This window comes from Bombina bombina, chromosome 4 (genome assembly GCF_027579735.1).
Source record: "Bombina bombina isolate aBomBom1 chromosome 4, aBomBom1.pri, whole genome shotgun sequence".
In the NCBI taxonomy this organism is placed as follows: domain Eukaryota; kingdom Metazoa; phylum Chordata; class Amphibia; order Anura; family Bombinatoridae; genus Bombina; species Bombina bombina.
In genome coordinates, this window is record NC_069502.1 from 155,220,334 (window position 1) to 155,244,138 (window position 23,805).

A 23,805-nucleotide genomic window follows, 5' to 3' on the forward strand; every position below is an offset into this window, starting at 1 on the left:
ATCTGGCAGGGCTATAATACCACGGATATAGGAGTTTTAGATTAGTTTCTAGTTTAGCTATGGAAGAGGTATGACTGCTCATATTGATAAAGTTTTCAGACCATTATTTTGGGGCTATCTGTGTGTGTAAGTCATCTGACCATTTAGTAGAGTAAGATGGGAGCTTTCTGGAATAGTGGTCTGAAGCAGTTTGTAAATGAGTGAGAGTGTGCTTTTAGAATATGTAGTAGCGTTACACATAGATTCGAACAATGTTAGGGGCCTACGCATATATGCGTTCTTTGAATGGGATGTAATATAGTGGTTAAGTTTAAAATATTTGAACTATGGAGCAAAGTATACTCTATGGCTTTCCTGTAGTTAAGTTTTGAATTTAAGTTTGCCATCTGATAAAACTGCATAACAGGATTGTTTCTTGTAAGGTCAACATATGTGTATACAATCTATTAAGGGATATATGTAATTCTGGGTTGTTTTTCGTATTGGAGTCAGCGGTGAGGGGATAGTTAAGATGTTAGGGAATTTAGTAATGTGTTTATCCCAAGTATCAAGTGTTAATTTAGTTATTGTAGCTGTTAAGGGGCTTAGGTATCTATGTAAGTGAGGAATCCAACAAGTAGCTCCTAGATGTCTATTCTTTGCTAGGTCATGTTCTATTTGTATCCACTCTTTATTTGTCTTGAGTTTACACCAGTCAACAATACGTGAAAACGTTCCTGCTGTGTGATAAACTTGTAGGTTTGGCATGCCTAGGCCGCCTTTAGATTTAGGTCTGTATATGATAGGTTTGGCGATTCTAGGGTGTTTGTTATGCCAGAAAAAAAGTATTTAAAACAACTTGAAGCTTATTTAAAAATGAGGTAGGTAAGTTAATGGGTATTGTCTGGAACAAGTATAGAATTTTGGTCATCTTTACCGCGTGTAGTCTCCCTAACAAAGACAATGTTTTGTTATGCCATGTGTTTAGTTCTTGTTGTATATTTTTTAATAGAGATAAATCATTCGCATAAAATAAAGTTTGCCTCCTCACCGGTCTTACGATTGTGCCATAGACCTGCAACCCGGAGCCATTTTTCCTCGGAGCCGGGCGTACCCTCTGTCTGTTGCAGAGAATTGTGCTATGGAGGAGTATGTTGCCGATGCTCTGTCGCGGGGGATCATCCGCAAATCCTGCTCTCCTGCAGGGGCTGGCTTCTTCTTTGTGAAGAAAAAGGGTGGCGAGTTAAGACCATGTATCGATTATAGGGGTCTTAATCATCTTACCATTAAGAATGCTTACCCTATTCCGCTCATTATGGAACTCTTTGACCGCCTCAAGGGAGCTACGGTCTTTACTAAACTTGATTTGAGAGGAGCGTACAATCTCCATTAAGGAGGGTCACAAATGGAAAACAGCACTTAACACCAGGAGCGGGCATTATGAGTATCTTGTAATGCCCTTTGGCCTATGTAATGCTCCTGCTGTTTTTCAGGAATTTATTAATGATGTCCTACGAGATATGTTGCAACAGTGTGTTGTGGTGTAGTTAGACAACATCCTCATACACTCACCCACACTTGAGGCTCATCGTTCTGATGTTACACTGGTTCTTCAGAGACTTTGTGAGAACGGCCTGTTTTGTAAACTCGAGAAATGTGAGTTCCATCAGACTCAAGTAACCTTCCTAGGTTATGTTATCTCCATTGCAGGGTTCTCCATGGATCCTGACAAGTTATCTGCAGTTCTGCAGTGGCCTCGCCCAGTTGGTCTTCGGTCTATTCAACATTTTTTGGGGTTCACCAATTACTATAGAAAGTTTATTAAAAACTTTTCTTCCTTGGTCAAACCTATCACAGACATGACCCGTAAAGAGAATGATCCACTCCATTGGTCACCTACTGCTATTAAGGCCTTTGATAGTCTTAAGACTGCCTTTGCTGCCGCTCCAGTTCTGGCTCATCCTAACCCTGTCCTGCCTTTTGTTCTTGAAGTCGATGCGTCTGAGACTGGAGTAGGTGCCCTCTTGTCTCAACGTCCTACGCCTGATGGTTCCTTGCATCCGTGTGGTTTCTTCTCTAAGAAATTGTCTCCAACGGAGTGCAATTATGAAATTGGCGACAGGGAATTACTGGCCATAATTTTGACACTCAAGGAATGGAGACATCTTCTCGAGGGTACTAGCGTGCTTGTGGTCATTCTTACTGACCACAAGAATTTAACGTATCTATCTGAAGCAAAACGTTTGTCGCCCCGACAGGCCAGATGGGCGCTATTTTTGTCTCGGTTTAATTATGTGGTCTCCTACCTGCCTGGTAGTAAAAATGTTAGGGCTGATGCCCTCTCTCGACAATTTTCACCTCTATCCAAGGAGGAGTCTGTACCTACTCCTGTTATACCTCTTGACCATATTTTGGCTACCATACGTACTAATTTGACTTCTCCCTTGAGAGAGTTTGCTTGCAATAGTGCTATTAATGCTTCCTCCAAGTTATCCCCGTTCATGGCGAATTATGGGTTCCAACCATCCTTGTTGCCCGATTAATTCATGTCTCAGGGTATTCCGGCTTTGGAGGAGCATCTCCGGCAACTTCGTTCCACGTGGGGGCAGATTCAGGATTGCCTTCATCGTTCTATGCAGCGCCAAAAGTTCCAGGCTGATCGTAGGCGTCTGCCCGCACCTTCCTACCAGGTTGGTGAGAGAGTTTGGCTGTCTTCCCGCAACTTGAACCTTCGTGTGCCTTCCAATAAATTGGCTCCCCGTTATGTTGGTCCTTTTCGAATACTCCGACGGGTTAATCCTATGGCCTACGCTCTTGACCTTCCTCCTGCTATGCGTATCTCCAATGTTTTTCATGTCTTCCTCTTGAAACCATTGGTTTGTAATCGGTTTACCACTGTGTTGCCTCATCCCCGTCCTATCTTTGTTGACAACCATGAGGAGTATGAGGTCAGCAGCATTATTGACTCTCGTATGTCCAGGGGCCGTGTACAGTATTTGGTTCACTGGAGGGGCTACTTTTTTTTTTATTATTTTTTGCTATTAATAAAGGTGTGATTATTTTTGCACTTCTCGTCTCAGTCTGATTCCTGGCACCCTGACACCTTATCCGTGTGTTGATGTATAGGATCCGCTTGAATATGATATATTTTTTAATAGTATTGATGAAATTGGTCTAATATTTCAGGAGTTGTTTGAACTACAGTGTTTTACTGAGTTTTAAACTAATGGATAAATGACTTTAATTTGGTGCGTTTTAGTATTCTAGCCATCATTTTTCCTGCTTTATTTCCCTCGTGATAACATTTCTGTTTTAACTTTAAGGATGCTTTTTGATGTTCTAAAGCGAGGTAGATATTTAGTTGTTAAGTGATTACTCCAGTTCCAATTTCAGAAATAAATCAGGGTTTTTAAAAAAAAAATAAAAAATCTGTTTATAGTACCAAAAAGAGAAGGCACCTTTTGGCTTGTTTTGGATTTTAAAATATAGAACAAATTCCTAAAAAGTCTTTACTTTCCTTCTTAATACAGGGAGAGTCCACAGCTGCATTCATTACTTGTGGGAAATATAGAAACTGGCCACCAGGAGGAGGCAAAAACACCCCAGACAAAGTCTTAAATACCTCCTGCACTTCCCTTATCCCCCAGTCATTCTTTGCCTTTCGTCACAGGAGGTTGGCAGAGAAGTGTCAGAAGATTTCTGAGTAGTTCCTTAGAAAGGGTCAGCCTCTCAGTGAGAACATTGATGAAAGTTACAGCCTGGAGATGCAGGGAGAGTCTTTAAGCGAAACCATCCAGAGTTTCGCTGCCTGCTTTCTTCACTCAAGTCCATGTCAGAAGCGCTGCTACAATCTGTCAAACTTGAAGGACCGTGTTTCTCTTCCACGGCATAGATTCCGGTAAGATAGTTTAAATTTTTTTTACACACGTTAACGATAGAAGACAGAGTCTCAGTGGGATTACGTTATCTTTATGGAATCAAGGGTTAATATCTCCTGAGGGGATTATTGAACAATGGGGTTTTTTAAATCATATTATGTGTTTTCGACTGCTTATGTGTAAGAACGTTTGGGCTCATAGGCGGATATGGAACGTACAGGTTATCTTTTATTTTGAGAACTGCACAGTTCTTTTTTAAGCTGGCATGCCTTTCCTTAGCAGGGCCGGTCCTACATGAGCACCATGTGACCGAGGGTGGTTTAGTTTCTTGCCCCCCCCCCCCCCCCCCCCGCTTCTGATTCCTGACCGGGTGTCTGCGGAGAGGAGCATCTTCTCTACCTGTCTGGGTCATAGGAGGTGGTGAGTGCCCCAGCCATAAGGGGTATAAGGGGAGGAGGCCCGGGTAATCCAGCCCTCTCAATTATGTTCCATTTACCGCAATAGGGTGTTCTCATCAGCCAATCTTGAGATGTTAGAGACCACTGAACAATCTGCTTCTGAGGATTCTTCATCCAGTGGGGTGTGTTTCCTAGATTCTTCTGTTCCTACATATGCAGTTTTCCCGAGTTCCGCTCCTCCTTTGCCTGTAAGGGGTTTGTTTCCACCAGAGTTTACTATGCAGTTCCGCATGGCCATCTCTTCAGCCTAAGCGATGTTACCTCTTCCTGCTCCGTGCAAGTCAAGGGTTAATCCAGGCTCTCATTCCCAACGCCCGCCGTGTAAAATGACGATTGTGTCTGATCAGTCCTCTGGGGATGCAGTTCCCTCTGAGGCTTCAGGGGTAGAACCTTTAGGGTCGGAGTCTACGGACTTGATTAATCTGACTGTGGAGGGCTTAGCATTAAGATTTCGATTGGCACGCCTGCGTTTACTTCTGAGAGAGGTTTTGGCAATGTCAGCTGTTCCCAGTACTGATCTGTCAGTTGAATCTCAGTCCTCTAATTCAGATAACGATCTTGCCTAGACAAGTGGAGATGGATGGTGATGCTATTCCTTATAGTCTTGATTTTCATTTTGTTTTATTGTTTATTTAGAATTCCAGTTCCGAGCTCTATGGGCGGGTTTGTGTTGTGTGACAGGCTGGACCTTTTTTTGTTTGCACACTCCTTTCAGTTTTGGGTGCTTAACATTTTATTTTTACCTTTCTATTCCGTTTTGGATCGTTTTCTGTTTTTAGAGTTCTGGGTTGGTATTGAAACTCTTTTCTTTGCAGGGGATTTTTGGTACTATCGACTTAGATGATTGAGATTGTTGGTGACTTCCAGTGGAAGCATATAGATCTCTGTTTGGGGTGATGGTTCCCCCGATAATTTCGAGAAACATTTTAAGCCTCGGAACTTATATTCTTTAATTTGATTATTCTCAGTTTTTCTAACGTTTCTGTAACTTAAGCTTTTTCTGTTTAGCCATTGATTGTTCCGGCAGATGCGTTGTATCCTAGGTGACAGGCAGGACCTGTTGTGGGTACTATTTGTCTGCTCCTTCCTTCTACACAGGAGAAGGAGTTTTAGTTTTTCTAGCTTTCCAAGTCAGTCACAGCAGGTTCATCTATCCTAGAGAACAGGATGGACCTGTGTTCGGTATTACTTTGGATGGGCGCTTGATACTGGATCTTATGGATCTAGGGGTCCTAGAGGCCGGAGCTAGTGTTCGGTTTGCAGAGAGAGGGAAGTTTTTCGGGAGACTTTGAAGTCATTGTCCCGGTATCTATCGCACTGTGGGAATATTTTCTTTTCACTGTTGGAACATGGTCCAATACGGGGAGGGACTTCTCGTCCTAATTGGGTTCTTTGATTTTTAAGCAGAACTTATTAGTTCTCTTTTTTGCTGGAGAATGTAAGGTTCTTTCTTCCCTTTGTTCAGGAAGATGAATGTCTTTCCTGTTCCATCCTTTTGAGCAAATCCTGTTCTTAGGAACCGTATCTTCCAGTAAACCTTGTTCTGATTCTAGGTTTCCTTTTTGGGATCTGGGGTTTAATGTGGCAGTATCCTGCTTCCAGATGTTACAGTAGCTCCTGGGTCTTGGCGTTTCTGGTTTTCTTACCATCGGCTAAGAGACTTTTAGGGATTTCTCTTGTCTTTTTGATCCTCAGAGTGGGATCTAGACTTGAATTTCTGGTGTAGACACCAGGCTGGATTCTTGGATGCTGTTTTGTCTTACGGACAGGACATTTTTTCCTGAGATCTTGCGAAATTTCCTTATCAAAATGTGGCCTTCAGCTCCCCTTCTAGCCTTCGTTGGCACTGGGGTGGAGCATGATATAGCCAGCTGAGGCCGAATCTTCGGCATGGCGGGTTTTTTTTCTTTCTAAATCTGTCTTAACAGACTTGCAGGTAATAATAATAAAAAATAAAAATATAAGGTATGAACAAATAGATTTCATTAAACAATGTATTATGTTCATTTTGAAAAATAATTATTTCAATTTTAATGGCCAATTTTACCTTCAAGTGCAAGGTACTTCGATGGGCACCAAGTTTGCCCCTAGTTACACGAACCGTCTAATGGGCTATTTGGAAGAAAAGGTTGTACTCAGTGGTAATTGGAGGGCAAACTTGGCGCTCTATCGCAGATTTATCGATGATATTTTCATCATATGGAAGGGTGATATAGAAATATTTGAGTATTTCATGGAAGATCTTAAAGATAAACAATTTGGTCTAAATTTCACCTATGAAATTAACAAAACCCATATTAATTTTCTGGACCTCGATTTAGATGTTATAGATGGTTAATTGTATACTACGACTCATTTTAAAACAGTTGATTCAAATAACTATATTCACAATAACAGCTGTAATTTTAGAAGATGGATAGAAAATATACCAAATAATCAGTTCACAAGAATAAGGAAAAATTGTTCGAGATTAACAGATTTTGAAGTACAAGCAGATCAACTAGAAATTAAATTTAAACAAAGGAGATATAACAATAAATTAATAAAACTAAAGAAACATTATGGACACCATTTGTCACTAATTATAATATTAATCATAAAGAATTAAGAAATATTTTTAACAAGCATTGGTATATTCTGCAAAGGGACCCCATTGTGGGGGACCCTAGTATGCCTAGAAAACCGGGAAATAAACTTAGTGAGGTTGATATACAAAATAAAAAACTAAAGGGTTTCTATCCATGTATAGGGTGCACAGCTTATAGTTTTAGTAATAAATTAAAATATGTAACGTCTAGCTCAACAAATAAAGATTATGAAATTAGAGATTGTATCAGATGTACAGACAGGAATGTAATATACTTAGCACAATGTTCCTGTAAGAAACCGTATTTAGTGGAAACCTCCCGCCCCCTTAGGGATAGAATACGGGAAAACCTCCTCAATATTGAACATGGTTTTGAGGGCCATTTGTTATCTCGCCATTTTAAAGAGTATCATAATCAAAATACCAAAGATTTTAAATATTGGGGCATAAGGAAGATAAAAGGAGATCCTAGAGGGGGGGATATAAATAAAAAATTATTAAGGGCAGAGGCTGAATTAATTTTTTTATTTAAGAGTTTAGAACCAAGGGGTCTTAATGTAGAGTTAGATTTTAATTCTATCATGGAATAAGTTACATATATATTAGTAATTTAAGATTAGCACTTTTTTCTTTTTTCCCTTTCTTTTTTTCACTTCATATTATTCAAAATACAATTTAAAATGAAACACAAAGGGTATTCACATTTCAAGCACAATTATATAAAAATTAAAAATTAAAAATTAGATAGTAGAACACAAGGAATATTATTCACTTTATTCATGCACAATTATTAATTCATTTAAAATGATTGTTGATGAATTTTATATCACTTAAATCGTATATTTAAAAAGGAGTAAAAGTTTGATAATTAATTTCTGTATGTATTTAATGATTGTTTTGTAAATACTTTAAGTTTTAAAACAATTTAGAATCCTGAAGAGTTCCACAAGGCTATTATATACAAAAAAGCTGTACCTTTAAATAAACACAGAAAGGAGTATCATTAATTGAAGATCGTTTGGATAAATAGAGGGATATGGGTAAGGAGTTCTCATCTTGAAAAAGGCTGTTAAGCAGATGATAAGCTGTGCTGAAATCAGAGCGCTCTGATATACACTCTCTTTAACGAAGATTACCATATAACTTTATTGGATACAAAAATTCCATCAAGTATTTGTACACAAACTTTATTTCAACAAAAAGAATTGTTTTCTAAATCCCCGGTAATCCGCTATAGTCATTGGTCATTCAAGGTCCTGTGATCTTGACACGTGACCCGGAACAAGCTACCCTGAGTGGAGAGCGGTGGAGCCTCGGAAGGCATCACAACCCGACGCCGAGTTCTAACAGAGAACGGTGGAGCCTCGGAAGGTAACAATATATACACCGGAACCCTGGGTAAACTTTACTATTGTAGAATATATGCGGAGAAATCATTGAAGGTTTCGTATTCTGGGAAGGAGTCACGGACTCTAAAAATTAAAGTGTACCGACTAACTTTACAGAGTAATCTTCCATTACAGCTGAATTTCTACCCTATTCCTTAATTATCAGTTTGAACATTTGCTGGACATTAACGAACATTTTGATCAATATTAATTCCATTTGTGATCCATCCGCTTTTGGTTATTTGGTATCAGTGATTTTATACTGGTCTCTGCAACAAAATATCCGTTTTTGAAACATTTTTAAAGGAGATTTTAGCAATTATGAATTGTTTATTGTGTAATTTTTAACCACCGGTGGTTTTGTCATTTTTATTAAAATATTGTTTTTTATATAAGAATAACCACTCTTTTTATTGATGCTTAGTTATTTGTTATATTGATAATAATTTGTTATTTTGATCTCTATAGCTGCTTGGGTTTAGCGCTCCTAATTTAATCTATACTTGGTATTTTTAAGTGATTGGGATATCATTTTATTTGAGGTAGCTTTAGCTATTTTTTAGGGCCTTTGTTTTTTTTTAGACCTACAGGTAATATTGGTTGGGGGAATAGATCCCCAGTGTTCCGTTCAGATCTCCCTGTCCTGAGAGAGTTTTCTCTCCACTCTCCCGGCGGTTTTGACTTTGTCGCTTCACTGCCTGTGGGGAGAGAGTGTCCTATGGTGGTCCGTGGAACAGGAGTTTACTTCCGTTTATTCTTATGTTTCCTCAGCCGAGAATTCTGCTTTGAGGATTTGGTCTGGGTTCATACCAGTTGGTACCTCTCAGTGGGTAAATCTCTTTTGGAGAAGGAGATTTACTCCTGCGTAATCGGGAGGATCTCATGTTTGGTGGTGTGCCGCGGCCCACTACGGCTCATTGTCAGTGATCCACTCTATGAGCCGGCTCTTCAGGAACGGATGTTCCCTACATTTTTTTCCTTGCTTCAAGGTTGGTATCTGAATGTGGAAGCCGATCAAATTTTCATGGCGTCCTTATCTATTCCTGGTTTCCATTTAGGGACTCAAGGGAGATGAGGTGTAGTGTTTAGCTCCATTGCTCCTGTAGCAGATGGTTGTGGGTTTGAACCCAGTTAAAGCTCCTGTTTTTTCCGCTGGAATGCGATTCTGGTGACAGCTAACATTCCTAAGTAGATCTTTTATCAGGGATCGTCAGACTAAGGTATTGGATCCTTATCAGTGCTTAGGAGGTTTATTTTAACCCTCTTCTTTTTCGACTATGCCTTTCTCTGTTGAGGATGGTTCGATCCTAGCAGGAGCAAGATGTCAGTGAGACTGATTGCTTAGTTTATGTCCGCGAGTTCGTATTGCGGTTTAGTGGCTACGCCTCCATGGCCCTTGTTGCAGGGATCTGTTGGGTCAGGGCATTTTTTTACGTCATGGAATCTTTTTCCTTTGAGGCGGATTGCGAGAGGTCGCTTGGTCTTAGCCAAGAGAGGGGTTTTCTGAAAGGTTACGGTCCTTCCCGTCAGCAAATAGTTGGTCCCTCGTCATCTATCATAGGTGTGGTGAACCACCCTTTGCTGGGAGAAGCTAGATCGCTCTGGCTCTCTATCAGATTCCAAGGGTTTTTTCTTTATTTTCCTCCTGGATGATCTGGAAAAGGGCCTTCCTAGCTAGTTCTGGCTCGAGCAGTCCTTTTTGGGACAGCTAGCTGTCATAACCTGAGGGTTACCTTAGCTGCCTAGCATGCGGAGGGTTGCGGTTTGAATCCGGCTGCAGTCCTTGCTCCTTGAATGTGGGCTCCTTGAATGTGTTTTTTCAGATTCCCTGTTTGTTCTTCTGTTTCAGAGGTTCATTGATCCGCCTGGAGTTTAGCCTTTATTTTTAAGGGATTGTATCGGGTTACTTTCGTACCCGTGCAGGAGGTGGTCTTTGAATTCGGTATAGTCTCTTATGGAGGGTAGTACTCTTCACATTGGGACTGGAGTTTTAAGTAGCCTGTCAGCCTTTCAGTGAGAGCATGGGGGAAAGTTAGAATCCGGAGATGCAGGGAGAGTTCTTCTGCGAAACCATCCCGACTCGGATTAACAGCTCCTTAAGCAATCAGCGTTGATGAGTTTCGCTGCCTGCTTTCTGCCCTCAAGTCCATGTCAGGAGCGATGCTACTAACATGTCACACTTGAAAGGCTGTTCTGGTAAGATTATTTAATCTTTTTATACATGTATGATAACGTTAGAAGACAGGGTCGCCGTGTGACTCCTTTTATCTGTATAGAATCAAGGGTTAATATCTCCTGAGGGGGGTTATTGAACAGGGGGGAATAATCTTATATGTTTATTTGATTTTATACTACTTTTATGTGTGAGTTGTTATGGGCTCATAGGCTGTTATGGAATATACAGGTTTCACTTTTTACTTTGAGAACCATGCAGCTTACAAGCTTGGCGTGCTTTTTCTCATAGCAGGGACAGTCCTGCATTGTGCACCATATGATTCTTTCCCTCTTTTCTGACCGGGTGTCTATCAGAGAGGAGTCCTAATTCTCTGTACTGTCTGGGTCATGGGAGGTGGTGAGTGCCCCCGCCATTGGGATATAAAGGTGCAGGGTTTTTTTTTATAAAATATTGTTTTATTTCTATAATTCTCCAGTTATTGCACTAGCGATGGAGGATTCTGTTACTTAGAGGGCACTGTTTATAATGTGAGGAGACCTTAGTAACACCTCTGAGGAGCTGTCGTCCTGTGAGGTGCGTACCCTACATGCTTATCTCTTTACACATGCAGTTTCCCGTAGCATTGCTGATCCTCCATCTGGAGGGGGCCATTTTTGCACCTGACGTTACTGCACAGCTCAGACGGCGGTGTCTGCGGCCTTTAATGCTTTACCTCGCCCTGCTAAGCGCAAACGAAAGGTTAAATATTGCACTCCTTCCCAGAGTACATCAGACAATTTATTGGATTTAACTGTTAGGGTTATCAGAGGATGAAGTTCATTCTGAGACTTCAGAGTATGAACATTCTGGTTCTGAGTCTGCTGCCTCTAAACTTCCGTCTGCAGAGGAACCAGACTTTAGTTTTAGGAATTTGCGCTTTCTTCTAAAGGAAGTTTTTTGGCGAGTTCAGTGGTTCCAGTGGTTCCAGTGGCCAAATTGCCTGAGGAACCTTTGATTCCTAAATTGGATAGAGTTTGAGGACAGGATGGTACTTTATCCTTTCCTGTTCCTGTTAGATGGCGAACATTTTTAAGAAGGAATGGGACTGATTGTTCCTCTCTTCTCCCTTTAACAAATCGTTCCTGGTCCTGGACTCTCAATGGAGTTGTGAGGTTCTGTCCCTAAAAGGGGATGGCGCTATCTTCACCCTTGCTAAAAGTATTATTGTCTCGTTTGAGGATAGCTCTTTGTTTTAAGAGCCCATGGATAAAGGATGGGAACTTTGTTACGAAAGTTTTTTCATCATACAGGATATTTGTTTAACCGGAGGCAGCTGTTGCCGCGGTTGCTGGAGAAACTACCTTCTGGTTTGACTTCTTATAATATTTGATCGGGGTGGGGAGATCCCCTCAATGTTACTCAGGAAAGATTTACAGCCTTGAGAGTTGCTATTAGGCAGATTATTCGCCTAAATGCTAAGGCTTCAACTTTCTGTTCAGGCCCGTCGGGCTCTAGCTGAGATCATGGTCTGCGGATATGACTTCTAAGTCTAAACTTCTTTCCCTCCCCTTTAAGGCAATGTTTTTGTTTGGTCTAGGCCTGGACTCAATTATCATCATGGTCACATGGGGCAAGGGTGCCCTTCTCCCGCAAGAGAATAGGAGCTAGTCTAAGAGACCATTATCGTTCTTTTCGTTTTGATAAAGCCCTTGTCAGCAGTTCTCCGCTAAGCCTGAGCAAACCAAGAGCTCTTGGAAGCCGGCTCAGTCCTGCAATAAATCCAAGCGGAGCAAGAAGTCTGCTGAGTCTAAGTGGGCGTGAATGGGCGGTTCCCAGTCCTCTTCTGGATTGTGTAGGGGCAGACTGTCGATCTTTTCATTTGCTTGGTTCAGGGACGTGCAGGATCTATGGGTCCTGGAGTTCATAGCTCAGTGTCACAAGATAGGTTTCAAGTCTCAGCCACCCAAGGGCAGTTCCTCCTCTCTCTCCTGTCTTCCTGATCAGAAAGGAGGGAAGCCTTTCTGGGGGGCGTACGGGATCTGTCCTCTTAGGACTTATTGTCCCAATGCCTATCGCAGTGAGAGGTTTGCAATACTAATCAAACCTTTTCGTGATTACAAAGAAGGAGGGAACTTTCCATCCGATTTGGACCTGAAGTGCTTAAACAAGTTTTTCAATGTCCCCTCGCTCAGGAGGAAGACAATAGGTCCTTTCTTACCCTTGTTCGAGAAGGGCAGTTCATGACCACGATAGATTTGAAGGATGCTCCCTTCACGTACCAATTCTCAAGGACCACTTCCAGTTCCTAAGGTTTGTGTTCCTGGACCAACACTTCGAGTTTATTGATCTTCTGTTTGGTCTAGCTGGTATAGTGGTGAGCATAGTTGCCTAACAAGTAGTTAACCAAGGTTTGATTCCCGGCTAACGCTGCATTCTCCTAGAAGTTTTTTGGAGAATGGACCATTCGGAATCTCTACTCTGTCTTTGGTACACAATGCCGCAGTGCAGCCAGCAAGGCCAGTCAAATGCTTGGTTGCATTGGAAGAGGTTTTAGTAGCAGAAATAGCAAGGTTCTTATGCCACTTTACAGATCATTAGTTTTACCAAATATGGAATACTGTGTACAGTTCTGGAGACCATATCTTCAGAAAGATATAAATAAACTAGAAGCTGTCCAAAGGAGGGCTACTAAAATGGTACATGGTCTAAAATATAAAACGTACAAAGAAAGACTCTATGATCTAAATATGTATAGTTTAGAGGATATCAGGGTAAGAGGTGACATGATAGAAACCTTCAAATATATTAAGGGACTTAATAAAATAGAAGCTGAAAGCATTTTTCACAAAAAAATAAATGCCAAAACAAGGGGTCACAATCTAAAGTTAGAGGGTAGTAGATTCAGGAGAAATTTGAGGAAGCATTTTTTTACAGAAAGGGTGGTGGATTCATGGAATAAACTTCCATTTGAGGTGGTAAACACAAAGACTGTAAAGGAATTTAAAAATGCCTGGGACATGCATAAGGCTATCCTAAGGAAAAAGTAACAGGTAATATGGGTAGACTTGATGGGCCTTTTTGGTTCTTATCTACCGTCAAATTCTATGTTTCTATTTTTCTATGAGATGTTGCAGGCTAGCTTCATGTTGTGGCTCGGTGTATGGAGGTGATTGGTCTCATGGTGTCCAGCATGGACATCATTCACTTTGCCAGGTTTCACCTCAGACTGTTGCAACTGCGCATGCTGAAGCAGTGGAACGGCGATCGTTCGGATCTGTCTCAACAGATTTCTCTGGACAACCGATCGAGAGAATCACTCTTTTGGTGTTTTTGTCCGGATCACTTGTCCCAAGGGCAAGACCATCCAGGGTGATTGTGACTATGGTTGCGAGTCTGTCAGGATGGGGAGCTGTTTTGGGGTGCCAAGAAGGCGCAGGGCCTACGGAATCTGGAGGAAAAGCTCCTTCCCGGTCACATTTTGGATCTTCGGGCAATATACAATGCTCTGAAGTCTTGGCCTCTGCAGTTTATCAGATTCCAATCAGACAATATATCCTCGGTGGATTACTTCAACCATCAGGGGGGGACGAGAAGCTCCCTATCTATGAGGGAAGTATCTTGGATTCTGGAATGGGCGGGGGACCCACATTTGTTCGCTGTCAGTGATCCACATTCCAGGTGTGGATAACTGGGAAGCGGATACTTTAATCTGGGGGATTGGTCTCTCCATCCCGAGTGTTTAGGGAGAGTTGCAAGAGGAAGATCTTATGACGTCTCATTACCAAGTTACCCGGATATGGGTCGAGGTACAGGGATCCTCAGGCGGAGCTAACAGATGCATTAGCAGTGCCTTGGAGGTTCAATCTAATTTATCTTTTACAGCCGTTACCTCTACTTCCTAGTGTAGTGGCTTGAATCAAGCAGGCGACAGTGATACTGATTGCTCCGTCTTGGCCGCGAGGGATATGGTTCGCGGACTAGTGGGGATGTCGTTATCTCCTCTGTGGAAGCTACCTTGTTGCAGGGATCTGCTGACCAAGGTCTCTTTGTTCATCTGTCTAGATCTCTGAGGCTGACTGCGTGGAGATTGAACGCTTAGTTCTAGCCAACAGAGGGTTTTCTGAGAGTGTTATTTTTACTTTCATTCAAGCTTGTAGCTAGTTGCTCATCGCATCTATCATAAGGTGTGGAGGACCTACTTATTCTGTTCTCCAGGATGACCTGGAAAAGGGCTTTTCTACAAGTCCCCTGAGGGGACAGATTTCGGTCCTGTCTGTGTTACTTGTTAAGGCTCTGCTAGGATCAGATCTGTGTTTAGATCTATTGCTCCTCCTTGGAGTTTGAATCTTGTTCTTTAAGTTTTGCACGGGCTCCGTTGGAGCCTATGCATGCAGTTGACATTAAACTACTGTCTTGGAAAGTTCCTTTTCTATGGGCTATATTGCTTCTGCGCGCAGAGTATCTGCCTTGCAATGTGTCCCTCCTTATCTGGCTTTCCATGCTAATAAGGTTGTTCTTCGAACCAAGTTAGTTTTTCTTCCTAGGTTGTGTCAATTCGCAACATCAATCAAGAGATTGTGGTTCCTTTCAACGTAATTCAGGGTGTGGTTTGTGCCTTGAAGTCCTATCTTCAGGCCACATAGGAATTTAGACAAACTTCTTTCTCTGTTTGTTATTTTTCCGGGAAGCGTGTGGGTCAGAGGGCCTCTTCGACTTTCTTATCTTTTTGGCTGAGGAGTGTTCTCCGTTTCGCATGAGACAGCGGGACATAAGCCTCCTTTGACGATTATGGCTCATTCAACTAGAGCTCTGGCCTCTTCTTGGTCCTTTAAGAACGAGGCTTCTATGGAGCAGATTTGTAAGGCCACTACTTGGTCCTCTTTACATTCTTTTGCAACATTTTACAAATTTGATGTTTTTGCTTCAGCGGAAGCAGCTTTTGGGAATGGTTCTGTAGGCTGTGGTGCCCTCAGTATAGAGTCCGCCTCCTTTTACCCTCCTGTTTTCTTCAATCAGTGTACTCTAGAGCTTGGGTATTTGTACCCACAAGTAATGAATGAAGCAGTGGACTCTCCTCCCATTAAAATGGAAAACACAAATTATGCTTACCTGATAATTTCATTTCCATCTGTGGGAGGAGAGTCCACTGCTCCCGCCCAATTCTCCGGGGGTGGGGGGCAAACCTACATTTAATATACGCTACCTTGGGAACCTCCCTTGTATTTCTCTGGTTGTTATCCTTGGGAGTGAAGCAGCACCTGAGCCCAGCCATCCATCTGGGGGTAACCGCACCGGTGTATCCAGTACATTGCCCTAGTCCAGCTAGCTGGTCTGCTGCTACAAACCAGCCCGCCTCTATTGGCACAAGTGGGTGCCTTTACACCATGTGAGTACCCTGTGTTTTCCATGTTCTTATACCCAGCTGATTATTGATTCACACATACGGCGCCTCTTTCCTTGTCTTTGTTATATTCATAACATGTCTCTCTGTAACCTTCACCTAGACTTCTCCCCCTTCTTGTCCTTGTAATGTAACATTTTCAGAGGCAGAGAAAGAGGAGTCTTATACCTATATCAAAATGTAATGTCTCATGCCCTTAGTTTTCTATCCAGACCAATCTTAAAGGGCTATATATACTGTAGACAAATTAAGAAATCATGAGAAGATCGGTTAGTTTAAAGTTTATTGCAAGTATTTTTATTTCATGTAATCTTCAAAACAATGGGATATGTACACAAGTCTTTTGTGCCATTATCTATAGTATTTACCGATTAGTCGTCCCACCTTACACATTTTATTAAGATAGAGACAGCACCCTAAATAAACCTCTAAAATGGTGTTGAATGAGCACAACCAGCTATTTCAGATACAAAATGTATTTCTCATACCCCCTCTGGGAGATTGATTAGTTATTGTCTCCTGTTTACATACATTTTCTACTGAGAAAATGTTTGTTAATCATATTTTCAGTATAGGTGTAGATACAACAGGAAAAAGTAGCCATTTAACATAATAAAGGTAAAGTAGCGATTTGCAGGCAATTAAATACACTCCATCAGGTAAAATGGACCTTTGGGTCACATTAAAGGGGAGAAAATGTTATTGTACAATGTTCCTTTAATTCATGTAAAGGGTTAAAGTAAGAAGCCAATTTAGTTGTATAATAAACACGTATTAATTGATTTACCTTAGAGCAAAATTAAGAAGAGGTCATGGGTTCTACACGAATGTTTAGAGAGAGTCCCGGAAAATGTTGATGCTGCTACAGAACTGCTTATGTTTGGCCTGAAGGGCACAGACCTCGAGGCTCTTGTTGCAATAGGAAATGGAGAAGATGGTGGAAGGTTTGTCATTAATAATTTGCTACATTTAAATGCTTGTTTTACCTGCTTTTCTCTTTCTTTGTGTACAGATGTTTGATAAGACTTTAACTACTGTTTATTGTAACGCTTGATGTGTCAATTCAGTTACTTTCCTGACAAATCTACTGAGAAAAACAGGAAGCTCTGGGCTGGTGGTGTTGCCGGAGAATTTGCATATCCTACAGCTCACTCTGAATCCCATCTACTGATTAATGACACCAGCCCAGAACCATACAGTGAAGTGCCTTTTTCCTTAACATGGTAATGCATGCGTAATTCATTTACCAATCTTCCATCTCACCCGTCCTAATTATCCTTTTCCTATCTGATGGTTATGATAATTAGGACACTTCACTAGAATGTTGTGTAATAATATACAGTCTCTTGAGCTTTTTGATTCAGAGCAATGTATTATCATTATAGTGGCACATTCCCAACCTCGTCTAAGCCGCAGCTCCGCTCCCCTGTTGCTTTCTGATAGCCACTTTAAGAGCGAGCTTAATGCATAATATATGCAACTGCTTTCGTTAAGTCTGTGCCTAAATAAGGATGCCAACTGCCATTTCACTGTGCGATAGTGAGATTTAACTCCTTAGCTGCTAGATAAAGCTGCAATAACACTGTGCTGTATTGCAGAAGCTGTTTAGTAACCAGGGATCACGCACACCACAGTTATTGTCGGTCTTTTCTGTTTTATGATTCAGATAGAGCATACATTTATTACAAAAAGCTTACAATTTGTTTTTAACATCCAACTTACTTCATTCTCATGGTATCCTTGGCTAAAGAGAATACCTAGTTACATAGATTACAATCTGACAGCAGTTATGCAAAAATTATTTTGATCACTAGATCCATTTTTGCAAAATTGCTGCCATATGCTCCAGCTACGTGCACAGTACTACACTTGTGCTTTTCAAAAAAGGATATTAGTAAATTGAATTTCTCCAACATAGGTGTGTCCGGTCCACGGCGTCATCCTTACTTGTGGGATATTCTCTTCCCCAACAGGAAATGGCAAAAGAGCCCAGCAAAGCTGGTCATATGATCCCTCCTAGGCTCCGCCTACCCCAGTCATTCTCTTTGCCGTTGCACAGGCAACATCTCCACGGAGATGGCTAAGAGTTTTTTGGTGTTTAAATGTAGTTTTTATTCTTCAATCAAGTGTTTGTTATTTTAAAATAGTGCTGGTATGTACTATTTACTCTGAAACAGAAAAGGGAAGAAGATTTCTGTTTGTAAGAGGAAGATGATTTTAGCAAACGTTACTAAAATCGATTGCTGTTTCCACACAGGACTGTTGAGATGAAGTAACTTCAGTTGGGGGAAGCAGTTGGCAGACTTTTTCTGCCTGAGGTATGACTGGCCACATTTCTAACAAGACTTTGTAATGCTGGAAGGCTGTCATTTTCCCTATGGGGACCGGTAAGCCATTTTCTTAGATTAAGCAAAAGAATAAAAGGCTTTATAAGGGCTTATAAAACTGGTAGACATTTTTCTGGGCTAAAACGATTACTTTGCTAAGCATATTTGACAGATTATAACTCTTTATAGTTATTATAATCTTGGGGATTGTTGTTAAAAAACGGCAGGCACTGTATGGACACCTTTTTCAGATGGGGGCCTTCTCTAGTCATAGGCAGAGCCTCATTTTCGCGCCACTAATGCGCAGTTGTTTTTGGAAGGCAAGGCATGCAGATGCATGTGTGAGGAGCTAAGAACCACTGAAAAAGCTTATAGAAGGCGTCATTTGGTATCATATTCCCCCCTGGGCTTGGTTGGGTCTCAGCAAAGCAGATACCTGGGACTGTATAGGGGTTAAATGTAAAAATGGCTCCGGTTCCGTTATTTTAAGGGTTAAAGCTTTCAAATTTGGTGTGCAATACCTTTAAGGCTTTAAGACACTGTGGTGAATTTTGAACAATTGCTTCATGCTTTTTCGCATATTCAGTAATAAAGTGTGTTCTGTTTAAAATTTAAAGTGACAGTAACGGTTTTATTTTAAAACGTTTTTTGTGCTTTGTTGAAAAGTTTATGCCTGTTTAACATGTCTGAACCATCAGATAAGCGATGTTCTATATGTATGAAAGCCAATGTGTCTCCCCATTTAAATATATGTGATAATTGTGACATAGTGTCCAAACAAAGTAGGGACAATGATGCCACAGATAATAATAGTGCCCAAGATGATTCTTCAGATGAGGGGAGTAAGCATGGTACTGCATCACCCCCTTCTGTGTCTACACCAGTTTTGCCCACACAAGAGGCCCCTAGTACATCTAGTGCGCCAATACTTATTACTATGCAACAATTAACGGCTGTTATGGATAATTCTATTGCAAATATTTTATCTAAAATGCCTACTTATCAAAGAAAGCGCGATTGCTCTGTTTTAAACACTGAAGAGCAAGAGGACGCTGATGATAACGTTTCTGACATACCCTCACACCAATCTGAAGGGGCCAGGAGGGAGGTTTTGTCTGAGGGAGAAATTTCAGATTCAGGAAAAATTTCTCAACAAGCTGAACCTGATGTTGTAACATTTAAATTTAAATTAGAACATCTCCGCGCACTGCTTAAGGAGGTATTATCTACTCTGGATGATTGTGACAATTTGGTCATTCCAGAGAAATTATGTAAGATGGACAAGTTCCTAGAGGTTCCGGTGCCCCCCGATGTTTTTCCTATACCCAAGCGGGTGGCGGACATAGTAAATAAGGAATGGGAAAGGCCCGGCATACCTTTTGTTCCTCCCCCTATATTTAAGAAATTATTTCCTATAGTCGACCCCAGAAAGGACTTATGGCAGACAGTCCCTAAGGTCGAGGGGGCGGTCTCTACTCTAAACAAACGCACTACTATTCCCATAGAAGATAGTTGTGCTTTCAAAGATCCTATGGATAAAAAATTAGAGGGTTTGCTTAAAAAGATGTTTGTTCAGCAAGGTTACCTTCTACAACCAATTTCATGCATTGTTCCTGTCACTACGGCAGCGTGTCTCTGGTTCGAAGAACTAGAAAAGTCGCTCAATAAAGAATCTTCGTATGAGGAGGTTATGGACAGAGTTCAAGCACTTAAATTGGCTAACTCTTTTATTCTAGATGCCGCTTTGCAATTAGCTAGATTAGCGGCGAAAAATTCAGGGTTTGCTATCGTGGCGCGCAGAGCGCTCTGGCTAAAGTCTTGGTCAGCGGATGTGTCTTCCAAGACAAAATTGCTTAACATCCCTTTCAAGGGCAAAACACTGTTTGGTCCTGATCTGATTTATTTCAGACATCACCGGGGGAAAGGGCCACGCCCTTCCTCAGGATAGGTCTTTTAAGGCTAGAAATAAGCCTAATTTTCGTCCCTTTCGCAGAAACGGACCAACCTCTACTTCTACATCCTCTAAGCAAGAGGGTAATACTTCTCAACCCAAACCAGCCTGGAGACCGATGCAAGGCTGGAACAAGGGTAAGCAGGCCAAGAAGCCTGCCACTGCTACCAAAACAGCATGAAGGGATGGCCCCCGATCCGGGACCGGATCTGGTGGGGGGCAGACTTTCTCTCTTTGCTCAGGCCTGGGCAAGAGATGTTCAGGATCCTTGGGCACTAGAAATAGTTTCTCAAGGTTATCTCCTGGAATTCAAGGATCTACCCCCAAGGGGAAGGTTCCACAGGTCTCAATTATCTTCAAACCAAATAAAAAGACAGGCATTCTTACATTGTGTAGAAGACCTGTTAAAGATGGGAGTAATTCATCCAGTTCCAATAGGAGAACAAGGAATGGGATTTTATTCCAACCTGTTCATAGTTCCCAAAAAAGAGGGAACATTCAGACCAATTCTAGATCTCAAAATCCTAAACAAATTTCTCAGGGTTCCATCGTTCAAAATGGAAACCATTCGAACGATCCTTCCTACCATCCAGGAAGGTCAATTTATGACCACGGTGGATTTAAAGGATGCGTACCTACATATTCCTATCCACAAGGAACATCATCAGTTCCTAAGGTTCACTTTTCTGGACAAGCATTACCAGTTTGTGGCACTTCCATTCGGATTAGCCACTGCTCCGAGAATTTTCACAAAGGTACTAGGGTCCCTTCTAGCGGTTCTAAGACCAAGGGGCATTGCAGTAGTACCGTACTTGGACGACATCCTGATTCAAGCGTCGTCTCTGTCAAAAGCAAAGGCTCATACGGACATCGTCCTAGCCTTTCTCAGATCTCACGGATGGAAAGTGAACATAGAAAAAAGTTCTCTTTCCCCGTCAACAAGAGTTCCCTTCTTGGGAACAATAATAGACTCCTTAGAAATGAGGATTTTTCTGACAGAGGTCAGAAAATCAAAACTTCTAAGCTCTTGTCAAGTTCTTCATTCTGTTCTTCGTCCTTCCATAGCGCAGTGCATGGAAGTAATAGGATTGATGGTTGCAGCAATGGACATAGTTCCTTTTGCACGAATTCATCTAAGACCATTACAACTGTGCATGCTCAGACAGTGGAATGGGGATTATACAGACTTGTCTCCGACGATTCAAGTAGATCAAAGGACCAGAGATTCACTCCGTTGGTGGCTAATCCTGGACAACCTGTCACAGGGAATGAGCTTCCGCAGACCAGAGTGGGTCATTGTCACGACCGACGCCAGTCTGGTGGGCTGGGGCGCGGTCTGGGAACCCCTGAAAGCTCAGGGTCTATGGTCTCGGGAAGAATCTCTTCTCCCGATAAACATTCTGGAACTGAGAGCGATATTCAATGCTCTCAAAGCTTGGCCTCATCTAGCAAAGGCCAAATTCATAAGGTTTCAATCAGACAACATGACGACAGTTGCATATATCAACCATCAGGGGGGAACAAGGAGTTCCCTGGCGATGGAGGAAGTGACCAAGATAATTCAATGGGCGGAGGATCACTCCTGCCACTTGTCTGCAATCCACATCCCAGGAGTGGAAAATTGGGAAGCGGATTTTCTGAGTCGTCAGACATTCCATCCGGGGGAGTGGGAACTCCACCCGGAAATCTTTGCCCAAATAACTCAATTATGGGGCATTCCAGACATGGATCTGATGGCCTCTCGTCAGAACTTCAAGGTTCCTTGTTACGGGTCCAGATCCAGGGATCCCAAGGCGACTCTAGTAGATGCACTAGTAGCACCTTGGACCTTCAACCTAGCTTATGTATTCCCACCGTTTCCTCTCATTCCCAGGCTGGTAGCCAGGATCAACCAGGAGAGGGCTTCGGTGATCTTGATAGCTCCTGCGTGGCCACGCAGGACTTGGTATGCAGACCTGGTGAATATGTCATCGGCTCCACCATGGAAGCTACCTTTGAGACAGGACCTTCTTGTTCAAGGTCCATTCGAACATCCAAATCTGGTTTCTCTCCAACTGACTGCTTGGAGATTGAACGCTTGATTTTATCAAAGCGTGGGTTTTCAGATTCTGTAATAGATACTCTGATTCAGGCTAGAAAACCTGTAACTAGAAAAATTTACCATAAGATATGGAAAAAATATATCTGTTGGTGTGAATCTAAAGGATTCCCATGGAGCAAGATAAAAATTCCTAGGATTTTATCCTTTCTACAAGAAGGTTTGGAGAAGGGATTATCTGCAAGTTCTCTGAAGGGACAGATTTCTGCGTTATCTGTTTTACTTCACAAAAGGCTAGCAGCTGTGCCAGACGTTCAAGCGTTTGTTCAGGCTCTGGTTAGAATCAAGCCTGTTTACAGACCTTTGACTCCTCCCTGGAGTCTTAATCTAGTTCTTTCAGTTCTTCAAGGGGTTCCGTTTGAACCCTTACATTCCGTAGATATTAAGTTATTATCTTGGAAAGTTTTGTTTTTGGTTACAATTTCTTCTGCTAGAAGAGTTTCTGAGTTATCTGCTCTGCAGTGTTCTCCGCCCTATCTGGTGTTCCATGCAGATAAGGTGGTTTTGCGTACTAAGCCTGGTTTTCTTCCGAAAGTTGTTTCCAACAAGAATATTAACCAGGAGATAGTTGTACCTTCTTTGTGTCCGAATCCAGTTTCAAAGAAGGAACGTTTGTTACACAATTTGGACGTAGTCCGTGCTCTAAAATTCTATTTAGAGGCCACTAAAGATTTCAGACAAACTTCTTCTTTGTTTGTTGTTTATTCTGGTAAAAGGAGAGGTCAAAAAGCAACTTCTACCTCTCTTTCTTTTTGGCTTAAAAGCATTATCCGTTTGGCTTATGAGACTGCCGGACGGCAGCCTCCTGAAAGAATCACAGCTCACTCCACTAGGGCTGTCGCTTCCACATGGGCCTTCAAGAACGAGGCTTCTGTTGACCAGATATGTAAGGCAGCGACTTGGTCTTCACTGCACACTTTTGCCAAATTTTACAAATTTGATACTTTTGCTTCTTCAGAGGCTATTTTTGGGAGAAAGGTTTTGCAAGCCGTGGTGCCTTCCATTTAGGTGACCTGATTTGCTCCCTCCCTTCATCCGTGTCCTAAAGCTTTGGTATTGGTTCCCACAAGTAAGGATGACGCCGTGGACCGGACACACCTATGTTGGAGAAAACAGAATTTATGCTTACCTGATAAATTACTTTCTCCAACGGTGTGTCCGGTCCACGGCCCGCCCTGGTTTTTTTAATCAGGTCTGATGAATTATTTTCTCTAACTACAGTCACCACGGTATCATGTGATTTCTCCTATGCATATTTCCTCCTGTACGTCGGTCGAATGACTGGGGTAGGCGGAGCCTAGGAGGGATCATATGACCAGCTTTGCTGGGCTCTTTGCCATTTCCTGTTGGGGAAGAGAATATCCCACAAGTAAGGATGACGCCGTGGACCGGACACACCGTTGGAGAAAGTAATTTATCAGGTAAGCATAAATTCTGTTTTTTTTTTTTAAATCTGAATCATGAAATCATTTTTTTGAGGTTTCATGTCTTTTTAAGTTTATAATGTTTTACTTCAAAAAGTTTTCAAAGTATAGTTAAACTATGTGATTAAATTAAAGGGGAGTCTATTTTTCCTGTAGGTT

The 23,805-nt window shown here is 41.8% G+C and overlaps 1 protein-coding gene across 3 annotated transcripts in view; it reads left to right on the forward strand.

Annotated features, from left to right (window-relative positions):
- NBAS (NBAS subunit of NRZ tethering complex) overlaps positions 1–23,805 on the forward strand; it is a 1,903,611-nt gene that overhangs the window by 506,518 nt on the left and 1,373,288 nt on the right. For all 3 annotated transcript variants that reach the window (XM_053709663.1, XM_053709664.1, XM_053709665.1), the window contains exon 17: positions 16,639–16,790. In XM_053709663.1, the coding sequence (XP_053565638.1) occupies positions 16,639–16,790 (152 nt within the window). The remainder of the gene's footprint in view (positions 1–16,638; positions 16,791–23,805) is intronic.